This window comes from Sapajus apella, unplaced genomic scaffold (genome assembly GCF_009761245.1).
Source record: "Sapajus apella isolate SASKATOON/1434 unplaced genomic scaffold, GSC_monkey_1.0 scaffold12, whole genome shotgun sequence".
NCBI lineage: Eukaryota > Metazoa > Chordata > Mammalia > Primates > Cebidae > Sapajus > Sapajus apella.
In genome coordinates this window covers 34865251-34884885 of record NW_022436952.1, presented here as the reverse complement: position 1 = coordinate 34884885, position 19635 = coordinate 34865251, and the positions used below count along the sequence as shown (strand labels likewise).

General features: G+C 43.8%; 1 protein-coding gene and 1 long non-coding RNA gene across 6 annotated transcripts in view; one reads left to right on the top strand and one right to left on the bottom strand.

Moving 5' to 3' along the window:
- The window catches only part of MYO1D (myosin ID), a 359991-nt gene extending 357231 nt beyond the window's left edge, over window positions 1-2760 (bottom strand). For all 4 annotated transcript variants that reach the window (XR_004269745.1, XM_032280908.1, XM_032280909.1 and 1 more), the window contains exon 1: window positions 2362-2760. Coding sequence is in view for 3 of the 4 variants with exons in the window: in XM_032280908.1 (XP_032136799.1) it covers window positions 2362-2456 (95 nt within the window). In the remaining variant the exon portion in view is untranslated. The remainder of the gene's footprint in view (window positions 1-2361) is intronic.
- A 1013-nt stretch (window positions 2761-3773) lies between these two features.
- LOC116553426 overlaps window positions 3774-19635 on the top strand; it is a 24019-nt gene continuing 8157 nt past the window's right edge. Inside the window, exon 1 of one of the 2 annotated variants that reach the window (XR_004269744.1) lies at window positions 3774-4225. This is a non-coding gene — a long non-coding RNA (uncharacterized LOC116553426). Of the gene's footprint in view, window positions 4226-15014; window positions 15109-19635 lie in introns of those variants that run through there. The other variant, XR_004269743.1, reaches the window with a different exon arrangement.

The window sequence follows — 19635 nt, the reverse complement described above, 5'->3', positions numbered from 1 at the left end:
CTCCTGAGCTCGGGCAATCCTCCTGTCTCAGCCTCCTGATGTTTCCTTGAACTATTCTTTAAACCAATAAAAAAACTCCACCTTTCTCCATGTCTTCATTGAGATGCCACCCCTTTGAGAGGTAAGCAGCACATCTTGTAGTTCTTCGGATCTTCCTACCTTATCTCCTAGAGTACCCTGCAAACTGTAGAATTAAATAGCAGCATTTGGCTGGGCGTGGTGCTCATGCCTATAAATATAGTGCTTTGGGAGGCTGAGATGGGAGGATTGCTTGAGGCCAGGAGTTCAAGATGAGTCTGGTCAACATAGCAAGACTCCATCTCTAAAAAATAAAAATAAATAAATAAATCACAGTATTCTCTTCGGTACACAAAAGAGTTGTTAGGCTCACCTTAGTAATCTACCTTGAAATTCAAACCTCACACTTAGAGATTTAACGCTTTTTAAAAAGCAGAAATTCTAAGTTCCCTCCCTCAACTTACTTTTTTAAAAAACCACGAGTTAAATCTAAGAAGAGGAGCAAACTACAAACTAATGTATAAACTAATGTACATTACAAACTAACGTAGCCCAGTTAGACTCTATGCCTTCAATGTCAAATTCTCAAAATTCTTCAAAAGCTCTGGCTAAGGTCATGTATTTGCTGGAGGTGACGGAGGTTAAAATGAATGGCTCCATATTCAACTATTACTACGGTGTCTTATATACAGTATGTGCATAATAAATGTACCAATGTCTGAAAAACTGAAATGATTATAAGGTGAGAGTGACAAAATTATAAAGCCATTTCTCAAAGTACACAATTTATTTCCTGGGGGCAGTAGAATCTCTTAAATAATTTAAAACCTTAATCTATGAAATTGCTGTATAACTTACCCCTTTATCTGCTTTATGTGCACTTGGGAAAATTTAAACCGTTTTGCTCATATGGATTTGCCAGGCACTAATCTTTAAAGTTACATACACATATTATTAATAATTCGTTTAACCCTCAGGACAACCCCAATCCTACAGACAAGAAGACTGAGGCACAGAGAGGCCAAGTAAGTTGCTCAAAGATCACAACAAGAATGTAGTAGAACTAGAATTTGAATCTCAACAGTCTGACTCTTAATCACTATGACAGTGGGTATTGATTATAGCTGATACAGAGGTATGTCATCTTGATTAATATTTGAGATGATTTCTATAACAGCTATGCATCTAAACCTTGATCAGAAATGTAACATCCTATCATTATGCTGGTATGTAATAAAATCTGATTGACCCCTGCTGACAAGGGTAGTTAATACTGAAAGTAGGATTAAGCACCCAAGCCTAGATTATGATTTTCACTTTGTAAGTTTAAGGAGTGATGTTTACTTATAAACCTTAGAAGAAATGAAGCCAAAGCTTGCAGGGAAACACACACACTCTCACTCACTCACTCTCTCTCTCTCTCTCTCTCTCTCTCACTCAGCTATTTTGAAACTCTACTTACTCTAATGTTTTAGTTAAACTACTTTAAAACTGTTTACATATTACTCTATCAAGGGTGAAATAACTGCATGTAACGGGCTTTCTAAAACAAACCCACATCTTGGAAGCCCATTTTGGGGCGCTGAGTTGTGACTGCACTCTCAAGGATGTCAGTAACACAAGGGCTCCATCCATAACTCCTCGAAAAAAACCAAAACCATGAACGCCTTGTCAAATTCAGACAGTTTATCTTGGCACTGGCAAGTACAGCAGTCTCTTCGATGTCTGGAAACGTGTCTAATTACGTTTAGAGAGTAACTAAAAAAATAGCCAGGGTCCCAGAACAGACAGCTCAGGGATCACTCCATAGCATCCTGGATGACAGGATGGAACTACGCCAGGAGAGAAAAAAAAGAAGGGCGAGGAAAGAAAGAAAAGCAGCAAGTGTAAAGTCGGGATGAGACGCCAGCCTCTCTCCAAAATAACCCTCTAGTCCTCCTAGGGCCTTCAGGGCCACCGCAACTCTCGCTCAAGTTATTTCCCTTCAGTTTCCATGAGGTCACCGGCCCGCCCACCTCCCTCACCTGGCTCTGGGAAGCGCGCCCTCCCGCGCGGCACACCCCCTGCACCCACACCCCGGACAGCGCCCAGGGCTCCCCTCAGGGAAGCGCGGCCCTCGAGCTCGGCACGCCCCCCGCACCCCAAAGCGGCCGCACCCCGGCGGCGTCCGCGCTCGGGAAACCGCAGCCGCAGAGCTCGGCGGACCCCCGGACACCGCAGCCCGGCCGCGCTCCATCTCCGGAGCTCCGGCGCCCCGATACCCCGGATCCGGCCGCGCCCCGAGGCGCCCTCTCTTGGGAAAGCGCAGCCTCGCGCTCCTGCGCGTGGCCGCTCCACCCTCACCTGAGCCTGAGGTTGGCCATGAATTCGGGCATGGAGACGGTGTCCATCAGCACGAAGTCCGCCTTGCCGAACTCCAGGCTCTCCTGCTCCGCCATGGCGCCGGCGCTGGGGCTCAGGTGGGCGCGCTAGGGCCGCCGGAGCCGTTCAGGGGGCCCGCGATGAGCTCGGGAGGGGCCGGGGCAAGGCTGCGCCGCGAGGCTGAGGGGAGAGGGCGCGCGCGCCGCTTGGCGGGTCCGGGCGGGACGGAGGCCGCCCCGCTGCTCCTCGGCGCCTCCTCGGCCGGCTCGGCTCCGGACGGGACGCACCCGACAGTTTCCGCTCCTCCCGCCGCGGCTGCCGGGAGCTGTTGAGGCCGGGACACCGAGACGGAGACGGCGGCGGCTGGTCCCGCCTCCGGCCCCGGCCCGCCCCGCCCGGGCCTCCCGACTCCGCCCCGCCCGGCGCGCCGAGGAGCCCGCCCCCGCCCCCGCCGTGGCCCAGGCCACCGCCTCCTCACCTGGGCGGCGCGCACGCGCGGGTGGACGGCGGAGGCGCGCGCTGGGCAGGGCAGCGGCGGCGGCGGCGGCGGGGCGGCAGCGCCCCCTGGGGACAGGCGCTGGGATCTCAGGCGGCCGAAAGGATGGCCGCCTGCCGCCCCCGCTTGATAGCTGCCAGCAAAGTTAGAAAAGCAGTTTGCGGAGCTTTTTGCGAGGATAATTCATTAATTCATTATGATTCTGTCACCCTCCTGCAAAACCCACTCGCGCCTCTCCACTCTCATCCTGACCCTTCTTGAAGTGGTGGTTCAAGTACAGACTGAGAGGTAATAATAATGGCTAACATTTTGGGGGCACCAAAAACGCCTAGAGCTGTTCTCAACGCCTTAAAGAACTTTGAAAAACCTGCCACACGACTAGGAAGTGGAGCAGCTGCGGTTTCACGCAGGTCATTTGACTTAGGAGCCGCAGCGTTCAACCACGTCTGACGACCTCTGTTATCCAGTGGTCCATTTTCTCTTTCGCTGATCCGAGCATTTCATCAGACATTACCTTATATGATGATTAAGTTTTAAATATATCTATGTATCATCTCTCCAGGATTATTGCAGATGTCTTGAGCACAGGACCGTCCTTTTGGCATCCACCAAATAGCTATTGTACCACCTTGCATATATAAATATAAAATCCATGCTGGTTCAATGGAATGGAGTGAGTTGTAAGTGGTCTCCAATTTATTGATATATTGGTTGAGCTTGGAAAATTCTTTTTGAACTTAGAATGTATTTTTCCAAAGAAAATATACTATAAATGACTTTCTTTTTTTTCTTTTTCTAGAGACAGAGTCTCCCTCTGTCACCCAGGCTGGAGTGTAATAGTGCGATCACAGCTCACTGCAGCCTCGAACTCCTGGGCTGAAGCAATCCTCCAGCCTAGCCTCCTGAGTAACTAGGACTACAGGTGTATGACACCATGGCCAGCTTTTTTTTTTTTTTTTTAACAAATTGCTTTCTAAGGTATCTATACTTATTCAGTCCTGTGTTTCTGTGAGGACCATCTTCTATTACAAAATCTACTAGGAAATCTAGAGGCCTCCAAGGATCTGGCTGGGCTTCAACTCTGGCTGAGTTTAGATGAGTAAACCAGACTGAAGGACCTTGCCCAGGGCCTGCCTCAGCTGCCAGCCACCCACACTTGCCAAGAGAAAGGAAAGTGTCTTGGTCACCTCCTGAGGGGACTGCCTCTGCTATCAGAAAACCATACCAACCCCTGGCACCAGCAGAGCTGGGCTGCATCTGACTACTATTAGCAGCTCTCCTCCAGAAGAAGGAGATCCACCTCTCTGAATCACAGTGTCCTCATTCGTGGAATAAAGGCTCTGGAACAAGGTAGGACTGTCCTATGGTTGGGTCATTTGTGGAGGTGTCAGTCAGTGGCTAAGTAGGTTATTGCCTAGGGTATGGCTGTATTCCTAATGTTTGTATTGGCATGTTTTAACATAAGCAGAACTGAACTTCAAAAAGGAAAGAAAGAAATCTCAAACTGTGTGCACTTTGGAGCATCCAGGGACCACGCCCTAAGACCTATTGGTAAATTATATATGTGTGTTCCCTGAGCCCTGGGGGTGTTAAAAATTAGGGCAAAATCCCAGGTACCAGGAAAAGATATATCGAGGCCTGCAAATGATGAGAGTGTTGCAGAAACTATACAGTGGGTAGGAGCTATGGTGAGATACAAGGTGGTTTCCAAATGGCCAAAGTAAGAGATCCTTATTTTAACAAGGATCCCTTACTTTTTACATGTTGGGTTCCTAAATTCCTCATTTAGGAACCCACCATATAAAACACCATATAACATATGCAAAGGGTATTTTATTAATTTCTTGTATAAGTCAAAATTAGTATAAAATTAGGCACTGATGCTCTTTTGATGAACCTGAATCTGTTCCGTGGGGCTCACTATTAAATTAGCCTCAGGATTCCAATTTAGTTTTGTATGTTGTTTTCATTGTACAGTATCAAGGAAATTCTGATTCATATAACTAGGCAGTCATTTGTTACTTGTACAAGTCTACATTCAGCATTTCTCAGGCCAATGTGCAGTTACAACCTTATTAATCAATGACACACTTAAGCAAAGTTCAGGTATATGCAGAGCTGGCAGGAGAGACTGAATACTGAGGTCTGCATTCAATCAAGATAACCTAGAGCAGATTAGCTCATTATGAATGTTCTTTGTGATAAAACTTGAATAGAAACACATTTGGATATGCATGTGTTTGTTACAGCTTAAAATATACTAAATATAAAACAAATAAAAGTTTATATCCCCAATCATGAGATACACAGACACCATGAGCTTCCTGATGTGATCTCCTGAAAAACACACGTATCACTTACCTTCTAAAAATACATAAATGGAATCTACTCATGAAGAAACATCCAACAAACTCACATTAAGGGGCATCCTACAAAACAGTTGATCTGCACTTTTCAAAAATATCAATGGTGTGAAAGACAAAGAGGCTGAGGCACATCACAATTAAAGGCAATGTGTGATTCTGGACTGGATCTCTAACCACGAAAATGTAAAGAGCATTATTGGGATAACTGGTGAAATTCAAATATAGACTCGATGTTAGATAGTAGGATAGTATCAATGTTAGTTTTTCCGAACTTGATCATTTTACGGGGATTCTGCAAGATAATGTCCTTGTTTCTATCAGATACCTGCTAAAGTATTTAGGAGTAAAATGATATGTCAAACGGTTTGGCAAGAATAATAAAAATAATAATTAGGAGATGAGGAGGAGGAGGAAGGAGGGCGTGGATGTATATTGGTAGACAGATTATAAATAATTAAAACAAATGATGCAAAATACTAACAACAGGTAAAGTCGTTAAAAATATATGGGACTTTTGAGGGGATTTTCTTTTGTATTATTCTTGCAACTTTTCTGTAAGTTTGAAGTTGGTTTGAAATTTAAACTTAAAAATTAAATAGCAATCTAAAACTGTTCTAATATAAAAATTTTTACTTTAAAAATATTAAATAACACTTAAGAATAAAAGTCACCTCAGAATTTTGCAAACCTTCCAGAATTGAAGAACTAGCAGATATTTTTGAAAACCCTGATCCAGGGTACCTCTTAGCTCTGTTTGGCATAGATGTGCTAGGAGATTATAAACACTGAACAGGTCATTCTAAAAACAAAAATAATAATTAGATGTTTACCTTAGTTGTCAAATATATGCCCCAGAGAAGGTGCATCCTGTTCTCAGCCTGAAATTCTCCTCCCTGCTGCCCCACCCCTCACTCCTATGACCTAGCCAACTTCCACTCATCCCTCCGCTCTCAGTCTCAACATCAGTTCCTCCAAGAAGGCTTCCATAATCTCCTAAATCAGAATTGGCTGTTCCTCCTCTGTGCCTCCTACAGCATCCTGGAAGTGCTGCCTCCATTACAGCACTAAATGCCCTTGAGCCTATTGTCCATCTCTCTCACTCATTTGTAAGGGCCGTGAGGGCTGGAAGCTGTCTGTTCTCTTTTGTGATGTAAATGTAACTCAGGCATCTCCTAGCATAGTATCTAAGGGGTGAAGTGTTTATTAATAAACGCTTAATAAATGAATATGAAACTATCTGTGAACTTATGGGCCATAAAATGTGAGACTGGGGGCTAGGCGTGGTGGCTCAGGCTGGAGGCGGAGGTGAGCGGATCACAAAGTCAGGAGATGGAGACCATCCTGGCCAACATGGTAAAACCCAATTTCTACTAAAAAATAATAATAATAATAGCTGGGCGTGGTGGCACATGCCTGTAGTACCAGCTACTCGGGAGGCTGAGGCAGGAGAATTGCTTGAATCCAGGAGGTGGAGTTTGCAGTGAGCTGAGATCGCACCACTGCACTCCTGCCTGGGCCACAGAACGAGACTCCCTCTCAAAAAAAAAAAAAAAAAAAAAAAAAATTAGACTATAAATCCACCCCTCTTGGTAGATTTTCTGCATTGCAAATTAGTCATTTTACAATATCAACCTCAGGCTCATCTCCTGCCCCGGAAGCAGATCTCAGGGGTATGTTTATTTCTCCTTTGGGGTCAGGCCTGTGCACTGTGTGTTCCCACTGAAAAAAAAATGCTGTTCCAAAAACGCTTCTGTAATGACTAGTGACTGCAGAGTCTACTCTTGGTGATCCACAAAAATCAACTCTGAATTTTCCACTGCAAATATTTATTCCCATTCTACTTTCCCAGGATGTTTCTGGGCTGCGCTGCTCTCCCTCCCTTTACCAGCGGCTCTGCATCCAAGGAAGACAACTCTTTCAGTTGGCAAGACAAAAACTGGATGGCTAGGAAAACAGCAACAACAGTTACACAGCATATTCAAAGGACATTTTATAAATTTATTTTATAATCCCAAATTATCACAGAGCAGAAGTAGAAAGGCAAATATATGTTGCCAGATAACTTCATTATGAACTTACAGCCATATAGAAATGATTTGGAACTCTGCCTTAGAAAATATCCAAAACATACCTCCTTCTCTTTACTGCATGAGCCTGGATTTGAACTAAGAATGATACATCAGAGTTAGCATATGTACTTTCCATGGTTTCTGAAGTCTAAACATTCTTTAAGTATAAAGATATCTGACAGTTGCCTCTCTGATATCATTGATGACTTTTACCCACCAGTAGAGTCCCCTCTCTCCCCCAACCCCCAACTTGACCCTCTAGGCATCTTACAGGACAAAGGAAAGAGAGTTTTCGTGCAGGGATTACTGCCCTAAACCATCCTGAAAGTCCAAAAAGTGATTTTTAAACTTCATCTTCTCAGCTGTAGCTCTTAAAGACAGAAGACTAGCCAGCCAATTCCTAAAGACTTGGCTTTGAGTTCTAGAGACTTCTTTTCCCCATTGTTCCTGTGGTCCAGCTGTGCTTACCTGTGATGGTGTTGAGGTGGGGACAGAAGTGACTGTGATACTACAGACAGCTCCTTTTAACTAATCAAGCTAAACACAGAGGGAGCTGGAGGTAGAGGAGAAAAAGAAGGAAGGAGCTGCCACTACAAGGGTCTCAGGCAGCAAGAGGACAGTAGCAAGACACTGCTTCTCATTTTAGGTTTCATCATCCTTTAATAAAAACTTGTGGACTTTCTGCCCGGCATGATGGCTCATGCCTGTAATCCCAGCACTTTAGGAGGCTGAGGTGGGTGGATCGGGAGGTCAGGAGTCCAAGACCAGCTTGGCCAACATGATGAAAACCCTAAAATACAAAAATTAGTTGGGTGTGGTGGCATGTGCCTGTAATCCCAGCTACTTGGGAGGCTGAGGCAGAATTGCTTGAACCTGGGAGGCGGAGGTTGCAGTGAGCCAAGATTGTGCAACCGCACTACAGCCTGGGTGACAGAGTGAGACTCTGTCTCAAAACAAACAAACAAAACGTGTGGACTTTCCCTCCTGAGACAAATGTATTAAGCACATACACAGAACAGTTTGAACATGAGCCACCTCTTCTCCTCCATGCCTGGAAGTAACCTCTTCTATGGGCCTCAAGTTAAGGACTCCTGACCTAAGGGAAGGATCACACCACATTTCCTGATTATTATGGAATGGAGAAGAATTATAGCAAGCCATTACTGTCAGTATCCTGTGAGTCACCAGACAGGGACTGTCCCAATAATTCATCCCCCTGTGTGGGCAGACAATCCAGAGATGTAAGGCCATAGGAAAGATAGAATCCAAGGGTGGAGGCGGACAACGTGGAGCTGCCTCCAGAATTATTCCTGCTTGCCTTGACATAGTTTCTGAGTATAAACATTTAAAGGGAATGCATCTTCTTTACGAACTACAGAAGTGCTTATCATGCTGGGTGGGGTTGGTTGTTCAGGCACATCCCTAAATGCTCTAGGCCAGGGGCGGTGCTCAATTCATCCTTATATCTACAACCCTCAAGCTGTGTTTGGGACCCAATAGGTATTTCTAGAGTTGAGTAGGTGAATTAATTAACAAGTTAATTAGTAAATGGATGCGTGTAGATGTACTGTTTATTTTAAGGACCATATGGTTTTTCCTTAAGCCCCAAACCAGATAATCACTAAATCTAAAGCTACTCTGGCCATTGAAAGCAGTCCTAGAGCTAGAAAGTTTGAGAGTGTGATAGAAACCCGTGAGACATATCACAATCTATTCATGGATTGATGGTGCCTTACGGCAGGATGTCTCACTCTTTAAAGTGCTTAAGAATCACTTAGGGATCTTGTCAAAATGCAGAATTTGATTTAGTAGGTCTGGGTCCTGAACTTCCACTCTTCTAATAAGCTCCCAATTGATGCTGATGCTGCTGGTTATGAGACCACACTTTAGGTGGCAAGGTTCTAAGGATTAGAATGTTGTTACTTAAACGTCCCGTGTAAATCTGATGATATCTGTAAAGGAGGATATGTTTGGTCATATCAAACAATTTCCTTTACAAATGAACAAACCAAGTCCCAGGAAGAGTGGCTAACTAACTAAATCAAAGTGGTAGAGCTGAGACTAGAACTCAAAATTTCTGGTTTGGGTCATGTAATGAGTAGTTTCCACTACCCAGCATGGACATTCAATTAAGAGATTGCGCCAGGAGGCTAAGGCAGGAGAATCGCTTGAACCAGAGAGGCGGAGGTTCCTGGGTGAGCCAAGATGGGGCCACTGCACTCCAGCCTGGGTGACAGAGCGAGACTCTGTCTCAAAAGAGAGAGAGAGAGCATGCACTTCGTGAGATGAAGTTCAGAAGGTAAGGTAAGAAGAAGTGAGGGAGAGCAGCACCCTAGATCTTCTCTGGGTAACCCCAGAACTTCTGTTCCTTTCCCATTCTAAATATTGGGATGATGTGTTCCTTTTCTCTGTCCCCTTTTTCTCCTAAAAGCTTAGAGAGAGAGAAAAAAGCTTAGAGTAAAGGTTAAAGAGGAGGTATTGTTGGGATTGGAAGAAAACTATTCCAATTCCAAGTACTTTGCTACTTTGTCAGGTGGAGGGAAGAAAGGAATTGGAATGGTTTTCTTCCAAACCCAACAGTGTCTAGTAACTAGTACAAGATAGTATAATAGTAACTAGTACTAGATACTACAATTACTACTACAGTATCTAATACCTGGTACTGATTAGTACTAGTTTCATCTAGCATTCGTACTCGGTCAGTATCTGCAGAATTGGCATTCTAGGAAGAATGCAACATCATATTTATGGTAATGGATAATCTGCTCCACACCAAACTGCCTTCCTCCTGCCATTTACCCAGAGTTTCTCAGTTTCTCAGCTGGTAAGGTGCAGCAGTACCCATCTCCTAGGGTTAACATCCTGAAATAAAATGCACAGTGTGACCCTCTGACTTTTTCTAATCAACTGGATTAATTCTTCAGAATATCTAGAGGTATAAATAGTATGAGCCTTGCTTATATCCAGATCTGACAACCTGAACCCTGAAGAAATTATACAGGGGAAAAGCTTCAATTATTTAAAAGTAGAGGCCGGGTGTGGTGGCTCATGCCTGCAATCCCAGCACTTTGGGAAGTGGATCACTTGAGTGCAGACTTTGAGGCCAACCTGGTCAACATGGTGAAACCCCATGTCCAGAAAAAAATACAAAAATTAACTCGGTGTGGTGATGCATGCCTGTAGTCCCAGCTACTCAGGGGGCTGAGGCAGGAGGATTTCTTGAGCTCAGGGAGGTGGAGGCTGCAGTGAGCTGTGATCATGCTGCTGCACTTCAGCCTGGGAAACAGAGTGAGACCCTGTCTCAAAAAATATATATAAATAAATAAATAATTAAAAATAAACAAAATCTAGGAGATCCCAAAGGTCATGTAACCCAATATCCCATCCAATGCCTGCATCCCCTCTGTAATATGCCACAATGTCTGTGCCTACCCGGGACATTTGCCTCATTAGGCCTCCCTCATGCCCTGAAGATATCTCTACATAAACACAGCTCACTCACTCTTAGTCCTGAACTACTGCCTAGACTCGCTCCATGCCCTGTATGCCAACCAGCTCCCAACTGTCCCATCTTCTTGTTACTCATTATCCCTATTTATGAGATTGGTTTGTCCTCTGGAGCTGACATGCTGCCAAGATAGGATGAGCTTGAAGTGAATTGTAATTAAGTTGGGGGTCCAAGGTCAGGGCCAGGTAGAAAGGAGCCCCTTACTTTGCTCAAGTTGACCTGTCTTTAGAGTTTCTGTCCATAAATTCCAACTCTTATTTTCACTGATCTTTTTGAGGTCCAGCTTCTCAGTGTCTCAGACTGACTTTGCTTATCTCCTCACAATGTCACTTTCTCTTAGTGTTCTCACCCCTTCCAAGTCTCTGCTAGTCCTCCTGAACTGAATAGGATTTGGTTCAGAATAACATCCTCTCTATACTCAGGAGGCAGTGGTAGCACAGTGGTATCCAGACTTTAGGTGCCTGCACCAGAGGCTCAGAGATCTGAATTGTAATAAGCAGCCCAGGAGGTTGTGCTGCAGGTGGGGAGGAGGCCTGACTTGGAGAAATATCGAGGGGACTTTTGGTGTCAGATACACTGGAGTTCAAATCCTAGGTCTGTTTGACCTTGAACAAATTAGTTCAACTGCATAAGCCTCACTTTCCTCATCTTTAATAAAGTTGATAAAAACCCATCTCCAAGTGTGAAGTGAGGTGATATCTATAAAGTGCTTCCTATAATTTAAGGCGGGCAGTAAGCTCTCAGTAAATACAAGCCAGCATTGCTATTAGTGCAATTGCTTCTTTTATCTTCAGAATAGAGAATTATTAGAAGCAGATAATTTATGGCATGTCCTTTTTAGCAGACTGAGATTCCTAATTGACACCCGTGAGTCTCTCATCAACCTGTGATTTTCCCCTGTGTGACTTTTATGATTCCTGTTGGTGATTGATTACCATTTACATGGATAGTCCTGGGCCTAGCAGTTAGTAGGGGATCAAAATTTCCTCTGCGTGTGTGTGTGTGTGTGTGTGTGTGTGTGTGAGTGTGTGTGTGTGAGTGTGTGTGTTTAGAATAAGAGACAGAGTCTAGCTCTGTCAGACTTGAGTGCAGTGGTGTGATCACAGCTCACTGCAGCCTCAAACTCCTGGCCTCAAATAACTCTCCTACCTTAGCTTCCTGGGTAGCTAGGACTACAGGCATGTGCAACCATGCCTGGCTTATTTATTTTATTTTATTTTTATCTTATTTTTAAAATATTTTTAGAGACAAGGTCTCCTATGTTGCTCAGGCTGGTCTCAAACTCTTGGACTCAACCAATCCTTCTGCCTTGGCCTCCCAAAATGCTGGGATTACAGGCATAAGCCACTGCACCTGGCCCTTCCTGAATATATTTGAATGGGTGAGTGCCATCTGGCCAGGCCCTCTGCGCTACACCCTCACTGTAACATAATATTTCTTCTTCCTCCCATTCTCCAAGTGCTCTCCAGCATCCTCCTGACCTATAGCCCTGGTTTACATCCCTCCTGGCAGAACTCTTCCCATTTCCCTGTTCCACGTGAAGAGTGCCATCCATGGAGCCTTGATTGTTACCTGCCAATTTGTATTTACTTATTTGCATTAAAACTTCTGATTCACTCTGTGTTAAAGTGTGACTTGAATTCGTTTAAAATAATGAGAAAAAGAAAAAACAACAACAAAAACTAAAACAAAACAAAAAGCCTTCTGATTCACTCTATCATACATGCTCTGTGTATATATGACATTTCTTTTTTTTTTGCTTTGAGACAGATTCTTACTCTGTCAGCCAGGCTGGAGTATAGTGGCGCAATCCTGGCTCACTGCAACCTGTGGCGCAATCCTGGCCCACTGCAACCTCCACCTCCCAGGTTCAAGTGATCCTCCTGCCTCAGCCTCCCGAGTAGCTGGGATTACAGGTGACCACCACCACACCCAGCTAATTTTTGTATTTTTAGTAGAGACAGGGTTTCACCATGTTGGCTAAGCTGATCTCAAACTCCAGACCTCAAGTGATCCACCTGCCTTGGCTTTCTTAAATGCTGGGATTACAGGCATAAGCCACTGCCCCCAGTCATATATGGCATTTTATTTTGTTTGTTTGTTTGTTTATTTGAGATGCAGTCTCGCTCTGTTGCCAGGCTGGAGTACAGTGGCAAAGTCTCAGCTCACTGCAATCTCCACCTCCTGGATTCAAGTGATTCTCCTGCCTCAGCCTCTGGAGTAGCTGAGACTGCAGGCGCATGCCACCACGCCCAGCTAATTTTTGTATTTTTAGTAGAGACGGAGTTTCACCAATGTTGGTCAGGATGGTCTCGATCTCTTGACCTCATGATCTGCCTGCCTTGTCCTCCCAAAGTGCTGGGATTATAGGCGTGAGCCACCACGCCCAGCCTATATGGCATTTTAGAATAGAGGTTTAAGAGATGAGACTGGTGACTTGAGGGTAAGAGTTGGGGGTGGGGTGGAGGGATGGTTTTGACAACCACGCAACAAGGAATTACTTTTTCCTTTCATCCTTGTTCCTTTCCAGTACATAGAGGTATTCCATTTAGTTTTTGTTGTCGTTGTTGTTAACTCAGGTGCGGTTCAGATTTTTTTTTCAGGATTTTAAATTCAGGACTTTGCAGTTATCAAAGAAATAATTCAGAAGAATTCAACCTACACTATAAATAAGTTACATTTGAAATTCTCCAGCAATGTGTAACTACAAGGATTGTGGGGCTGTGTTCAGTTTTGGAAGGAAGTAGAATGTGAGTCAGAAGCAAAGACTCCAGGGCTGGCCCTGCCGCTCAGACACTGTATATGATCCTGTGCAAGTCACTTAAGACCTCTGAACCTCAGTGCCCTCTGTTAAGTGGAGTAATGCTAATATCTTACCTCACAGCACTGATAATTAAATGGGATAAAGAATGTTAGTGTGGCATCTGGGACATAGTTAGGGCTTGTAAGTTGACAGTACTATTATTATCTGTCAGTTTCTTCCACCAAGGCTTTCATGCAACTTATAACTAGTGGTAGGGGAAAGAGTGTCTGTTCTGATCTGGTTCTTCTCTCCTTTGACACCCTGGTTCTCTGGTGTCCTCTTATCTGTTTTGTTCATGTCAGACTGGTCACTTCCTTGTAGCTGAGCTGATATACTAATTGCAGGAAGTTCATGGCCTAGCTACAGTTTCTCAAAGTTCAGTCTTGTAGATACAGTGACTTCCTGGCCTTCCTGTTCATGCTGCACTTGAGTTCCTAATTGCTGTTGCATAACCAGGTACGTGCTTGCCTTTCAGAGGATGGGTTTCTCTCCTGATGCAAATACAAATGCACAAGGCATAAGTGCATTGTCTATGAATAGATGCCTCCTCCACTCCAGCCCAAATCTTGTGTAGCTGTTTCAGGAAAGTCATAGGTCAATAAATTCTATATCTGGCTGGTCATTAGATTCACCTGGCATGCTTTAGAAAATATATCTTCCAGGTTTCACTCCCAGTCTTTTGAATATAAATCTTAGGACTAAGAATCACGTAATAAAAACACCTTGAGTTGGATACAATAAAGGAATAACTTCTGAAATGACTGTTGCCTGGTAAATTAATGTCCATTGCATCAAAATAGCCTCACTCTGTCTTTTAGAGCCTACACCTAATCTCTTTCTCTCTTTTTTTTGAAACAGAGTCTTACTCTGATCACCCAGGATGGAGTGCAGTGGCATGATCCTGGCTCACTGCAGCCTGTGTCTCCTGGGCTCAGGTGATCGTCCCACCTCAGCCTCCCAAGTAGCTAGGACCACAGGCATGTGCCATCATGCCCTATATATATATATATATATATATATATTTTTTTTTTTTTTTGGGTAGAGACAGGGTTTCACCATGTTGCCTAGTTTGGTCTCAAACTCCTGGGCTCAAGTGATCCTCCCACCTCGGCTGGAATTACAGGTGTGAGCCACCATGCTGGCCTACACCTAGTACCTATTAAGGATTCTGAGAGCCTTCATCTTTTGCAGGTGTGATCACTAATTTAACTAGGAAAGGGTACCTTCCAGCCCTCCCTATAAAACCGTTTTGGAGTACACACTTGCCTACAGCCACTGCTCTGAGCTAGTAGCATAAGGATTGAGCTTTCAACATGGACTTCATTTGCTTAAATGACCTAACATTCCCTAAGAACAAGACTGAACTTTATTTCCCAGTCAAAAAGAAGTATGAGTGGGCCAGCTCAGCCACCGGGAAGAAGAGGAGGTGGAGAAACAAGAGGAGGAAGGAAGCCTATTTTAGTTACATGGGGAAAATCCTAAAGCAAGTGAGTTGGTACATTTTTTTGTGGAAGCTTAGAATGGCCAAAAGAGGTACCATGTTAGCGGCCCTGTGTATGATCTTGACTTCAAGTTACTGTGATACAGGAGTTCTTCACACATTGTGTTCCTGAAAAGTTATGTGCCAACAGCTTTTCTAAATTGGATCTGCTAACGGCTGCTGTCTTCTCTCACTTTCTGTTGGCAGCAACTCTGAACACCTGAGCTCTTAAAGGCGCTCTCTCTCTCTCTCTCTTTCTCTTTCTCTCTCTCTCTCTCTCTCTGTCTCTCTCTCTCTCTCTCGGTCTGTTGACAGGCAGTCTGTAAATCTGTAAACTGATTCTTTTTTCCTTCTTTTTTTTTTTTTTGAGATGGGGTCTTGCTTTGTTACCCAGACTAGAGTGCAGTGTTGCAATCATAGCTCACTGCAGCCTCTAACTCCTGGGCTCAAATGATTCTCCCACCTCAACCTCCCAAGTAGATGAGACTATAAGCCCACGCCACCATGTCTAACTAATTTTCATTTTTCTTTGTTTGTTTTAGTTATACACACACACACACACACACACACATCTATATATCTATTTATCTATATCTATATAAAAGACAGGGTCTCACTATGTTGCCCAGGCTGGTCTTAAACTCCTAGGCTCAAGCAATCCTGTGTTGGCCTCCGAAGGTGTTGGAATTACAAGCATGAGGCACTGTGCCTGCCCTAGGCTGATTTTTTTTTTTTTTTTTTTTTTTTTTTTTGAGATGAAGTCTTGCACTGTCGCCTGGGCTGTAGTGTAGTGGCATGATCCTGGCTCACTGCAACCTCTACCTCCTGGGTTCAAGCAATTCTCCTGAATCAGCCTCCCAAGTAGCTGAGATTACAGGCGTCTGCCACAATGCCCAACTAATTTTTTGTATTTTTAGTAGAGACGGGGTTTCACCATGTTGGCCAGGCTGGTCTCAAACTCCTCGTGATTCACCCGCCTCGGCCTCCCAAAGTGCCGGGATTACAGGTGTGAGCCACTGCTCCCAGCCCTAACCTGATTCTTAAATGCCCTCTCCTTTTCTTGTAGGGGGGGGATTCGCTACCTACTCTGTTCTGTAACTTTGAAGAATGGTATAGATCAGGTTTTTGTCAAATGATGCTCTGTATTTCTAATATTTCTTAGGAGGGGTAGGCATCCTTGTTCATTCCTCCTGCTCACCCAAGCTCACCCCATGGCATACAAAATTGGTATAAAGTCTTACCCTTCAAAAGCTGGGAGATTCAAAAGATGTAAGGAGATTTTATGAAAGATGTGCTAAGGCTTGTCTTTGAATTGTATGCCTTCATGACAAGTGTGAGTGTCCCTGTGTGTCATAGCAAAGCTCCCGTATTCCAGCAATATCATCTAGAATCTGTTGCTTTATCCTGGGAAAAGAAGGGGAAAATGACATTAAGGAAAGATGGGAGTGGAGAGAAGGTGCATGATATATAGTGAGGATATACAGAGCAGAGCTTCTCAACTGTAGCCCCGTTGACATTTTGGGGCTGGTTAACCCTTTGCTGTGGGGTTCTGCGCATTGCAGGATGTTAAGCAACCTCTATGGCCCCCACCTGCTAGATGCCAGTTGCACCCTCCCTCCCAGTTGTGACAACTAAAAATGTTCAGGCATTGCTGAATGTCCTCTGGAGGGCAAGCTTATCCCCAGCAGAGAACGCCCACTCCGAGCCTGCATTTGGCTAGTAGGCTTCTGTGGGAGAGCTTGCATTAACTAGTCCTTCGGGCATTCCCTGGACATTCCCCTCTAATTAGTCTTTCCTTGGCTTGTTCTTAACTGTGTGGGCCTGGCAGCCCACCTTGTATCTCCCAAGGCTTGAGTCTGTGGCTGGGGTCACTGTCTCAGGGCACTGTAAGGATAAAACAAGATATTGAGTGTCTAAGTGGTGTAAGTGCAAGCCTTGTTTGCTGTGGGAACTCAGATGAAAATGATGCAGTCTTTATTGTAAGGGGACTCACAATCCTGCAGTGGGAGAGAGTGTTGAGGAGGAAGTATTTCTACATTATTAGAACCAGGAAAAACTTTTTGAATTTCACCTCAAGCTTCTTCCTCCCCTCCCTCTTCTTACCCTTCTCCCCCTCCTGCCTCGCCTGCCTCTCCCTTCTTCTCTCCTGTCTCTGTCTCTCTCTGTGTGTCTGTGTCTCTCTCTCTGTCTGTGTCTCTCTCTGTCTCTTTCTCTGTATTATCTGTATCTGTGTCTCTATCTCTGTGTCTCTGTGTCTGTCTCTGTGTGTCTCTTTCTCTGTATCTGTGTCTCTGTCTCTGTGTCTCTGACACACACACACACACACACACGCACAGCAACAAGAAGCTGAGACCAGTGTGAGATATAACTTGCTCAATATGTCTCATGTCCAGGCAGAGCTAGGATTAGAGCCTTGGGTAAACGATTCTCAGAACAGCTTCTTTTTACTAATCTGGCTCTCTCTAACTTTAGACAAGGATACTAATGACATAGCCGCATGTGATACAGGCCTGAGAACAGAGAGTGCCATCATCCTCAGCTAGAGGAGAAAATTAGTAAGTGTGTATGTAACACAGATAAGGGAGCTGGCACTTGGAGAGGAGGCTTACAGGATAGATAGGATCTGAAGAGTGCAGTTGGGTGTCAGCATTGTAGATAGAAGTGACAGATGAACAGTGGCGTGGTGGCTGGAAAACACAGGGACACATCTGAGGAAGAACAAGTTTTCCAGCCTGGCTGAAGACCACAAGGAAGTAATAGGAAGGAAGAGAGGCTGAAAATTGAGAAATGTTAAAGCAAAATGCTTTCTTAATCTGAAATATAAAGTGGGAAAGCACATTCTAAACTGTTTTCCAGCTTCAGCAGGTGTTGGGTGTCAACTCCACTTCTGTTAGGAAAAACGAACTCACAAAAGTTGAAGTGACTGGAATTAGTGTGTGTTATCCAATCAGTGGTTATCTTTCTCACCAGATCCAAATTCCCCTTCCTCATCCCGAGAAACTGCTGATAGGTACTGTGAACCCTGAAAATCTGAGACAGCTCTCAGTTAGCTTAGAAAGTTTATTTTGTCAAGGTTGAGGATGTGTGTCTGTGACACAGTCTCAGGAGGTTCTTCTGACGTGTCCAAGGTGGTAGGGGCACAGTGTGGTTTTATGCACTTTAGGGAGACGTGAGACATCAATCAGTATGTGTAAGATGTACACTGGTTTAGTCTGGAAAGCTGGGACAGAGGGGGCTTCCAGGTCATACATAGGTAAGAGACAAGTGGTTGTATTCTATGGAGTTTCTGATTAGCCTCTCCAAGTGAGGCAATCAGATATACATTTATCTCAGTGAGTAGAGGAGTGACTTTGAATAGAATGGAAAGCAGGTTTGCCCTAAGCAGTTCCCAGTTTGACTTTTCCCTTTAGTGATTTTGGGGGTCCCAATACTTATATTCCTTTCACATTCCCACCCTTTTCTTTTTAAAAATCTTTTGGAGAAAGCATTTTAGGAGAAAATGAGTCTGGTCTCAAGATTCATCTAATCTCTCATGGGTAGGATGGTTTATTTTTAGACAGGTAGGTCTTGAGTTATTAGGAATGTTCATTTTTAGTAGGTTGTCAAGTCTCATGTCCTATGAAGATGAAATAGGGGGAGGAAGAACAATTTTGGAAAATTGGTATAGGCCGTATTACTCTGAAGTCCATACATTAGAAGGCAGGTATGAAAGTGGCTTATGTACGTAAATAGGTTGTTGTTATTTTCGGCTGAAGTTTAAGTTGTCTAGTTTCAGTTCATAGGCTTTATGGAAGCACAGCTTAGTTTTCAGTGACTCTAAATTGGGAAAGATGAGGGGAAAAGAAAACATTGAAAACATTTTGAAGACTTGTAGCCAAGAAAAATTAGAATTTGGTCTAAACTCTAGAAAATAATAAAAATTAAAAACATTAGGTAAGACTAGAATCTAATAACAGGTATATTATAGTTTTTGAAACGCTTTCCTCATTCCAGTTTCCTATTTTCCTATTTTATTAAAGACAAATCATGGTAGAACTGATTTGTTTTATTATACTTGGCCTTATTATTTGTATATAGCATAGTAAGAATGGTTTTTTTTACATAGGCTTTTAAATTGGTTTTGATGGAACTTTGTTCCATAGAAAGAATCTCAGACAAGACTTTTTAAAGCCAAGCCCAGTCACAAATTTATACCATCAAATACCTATGAGTTGGGTGAATTCTTCTCCTTTTGAGATTCCAAGATAAACTTAGGGCTCCTGGGCCTGTCAGAAAGTGACATTCTTTACGTATCATAGGTCAGCCTGGCTGAAGACCTGTATAGGGACTGTGTCAACAGGATATGAAGCCAGTTATTCCAAGAGGCTTTTATTGGCTCCATAAGTCAAGTGTGATTCTTTAAAGGAAAGCACACCATTCTAGTTAGTCTTGGTAAAATAATCAGTTTCTCTAATTGTGTCCTGTTATAAATGAAAACAGAGTCTTATTATATTTATGTAAATAACTGTATTTTCATAAGTTAAGAATACTCATA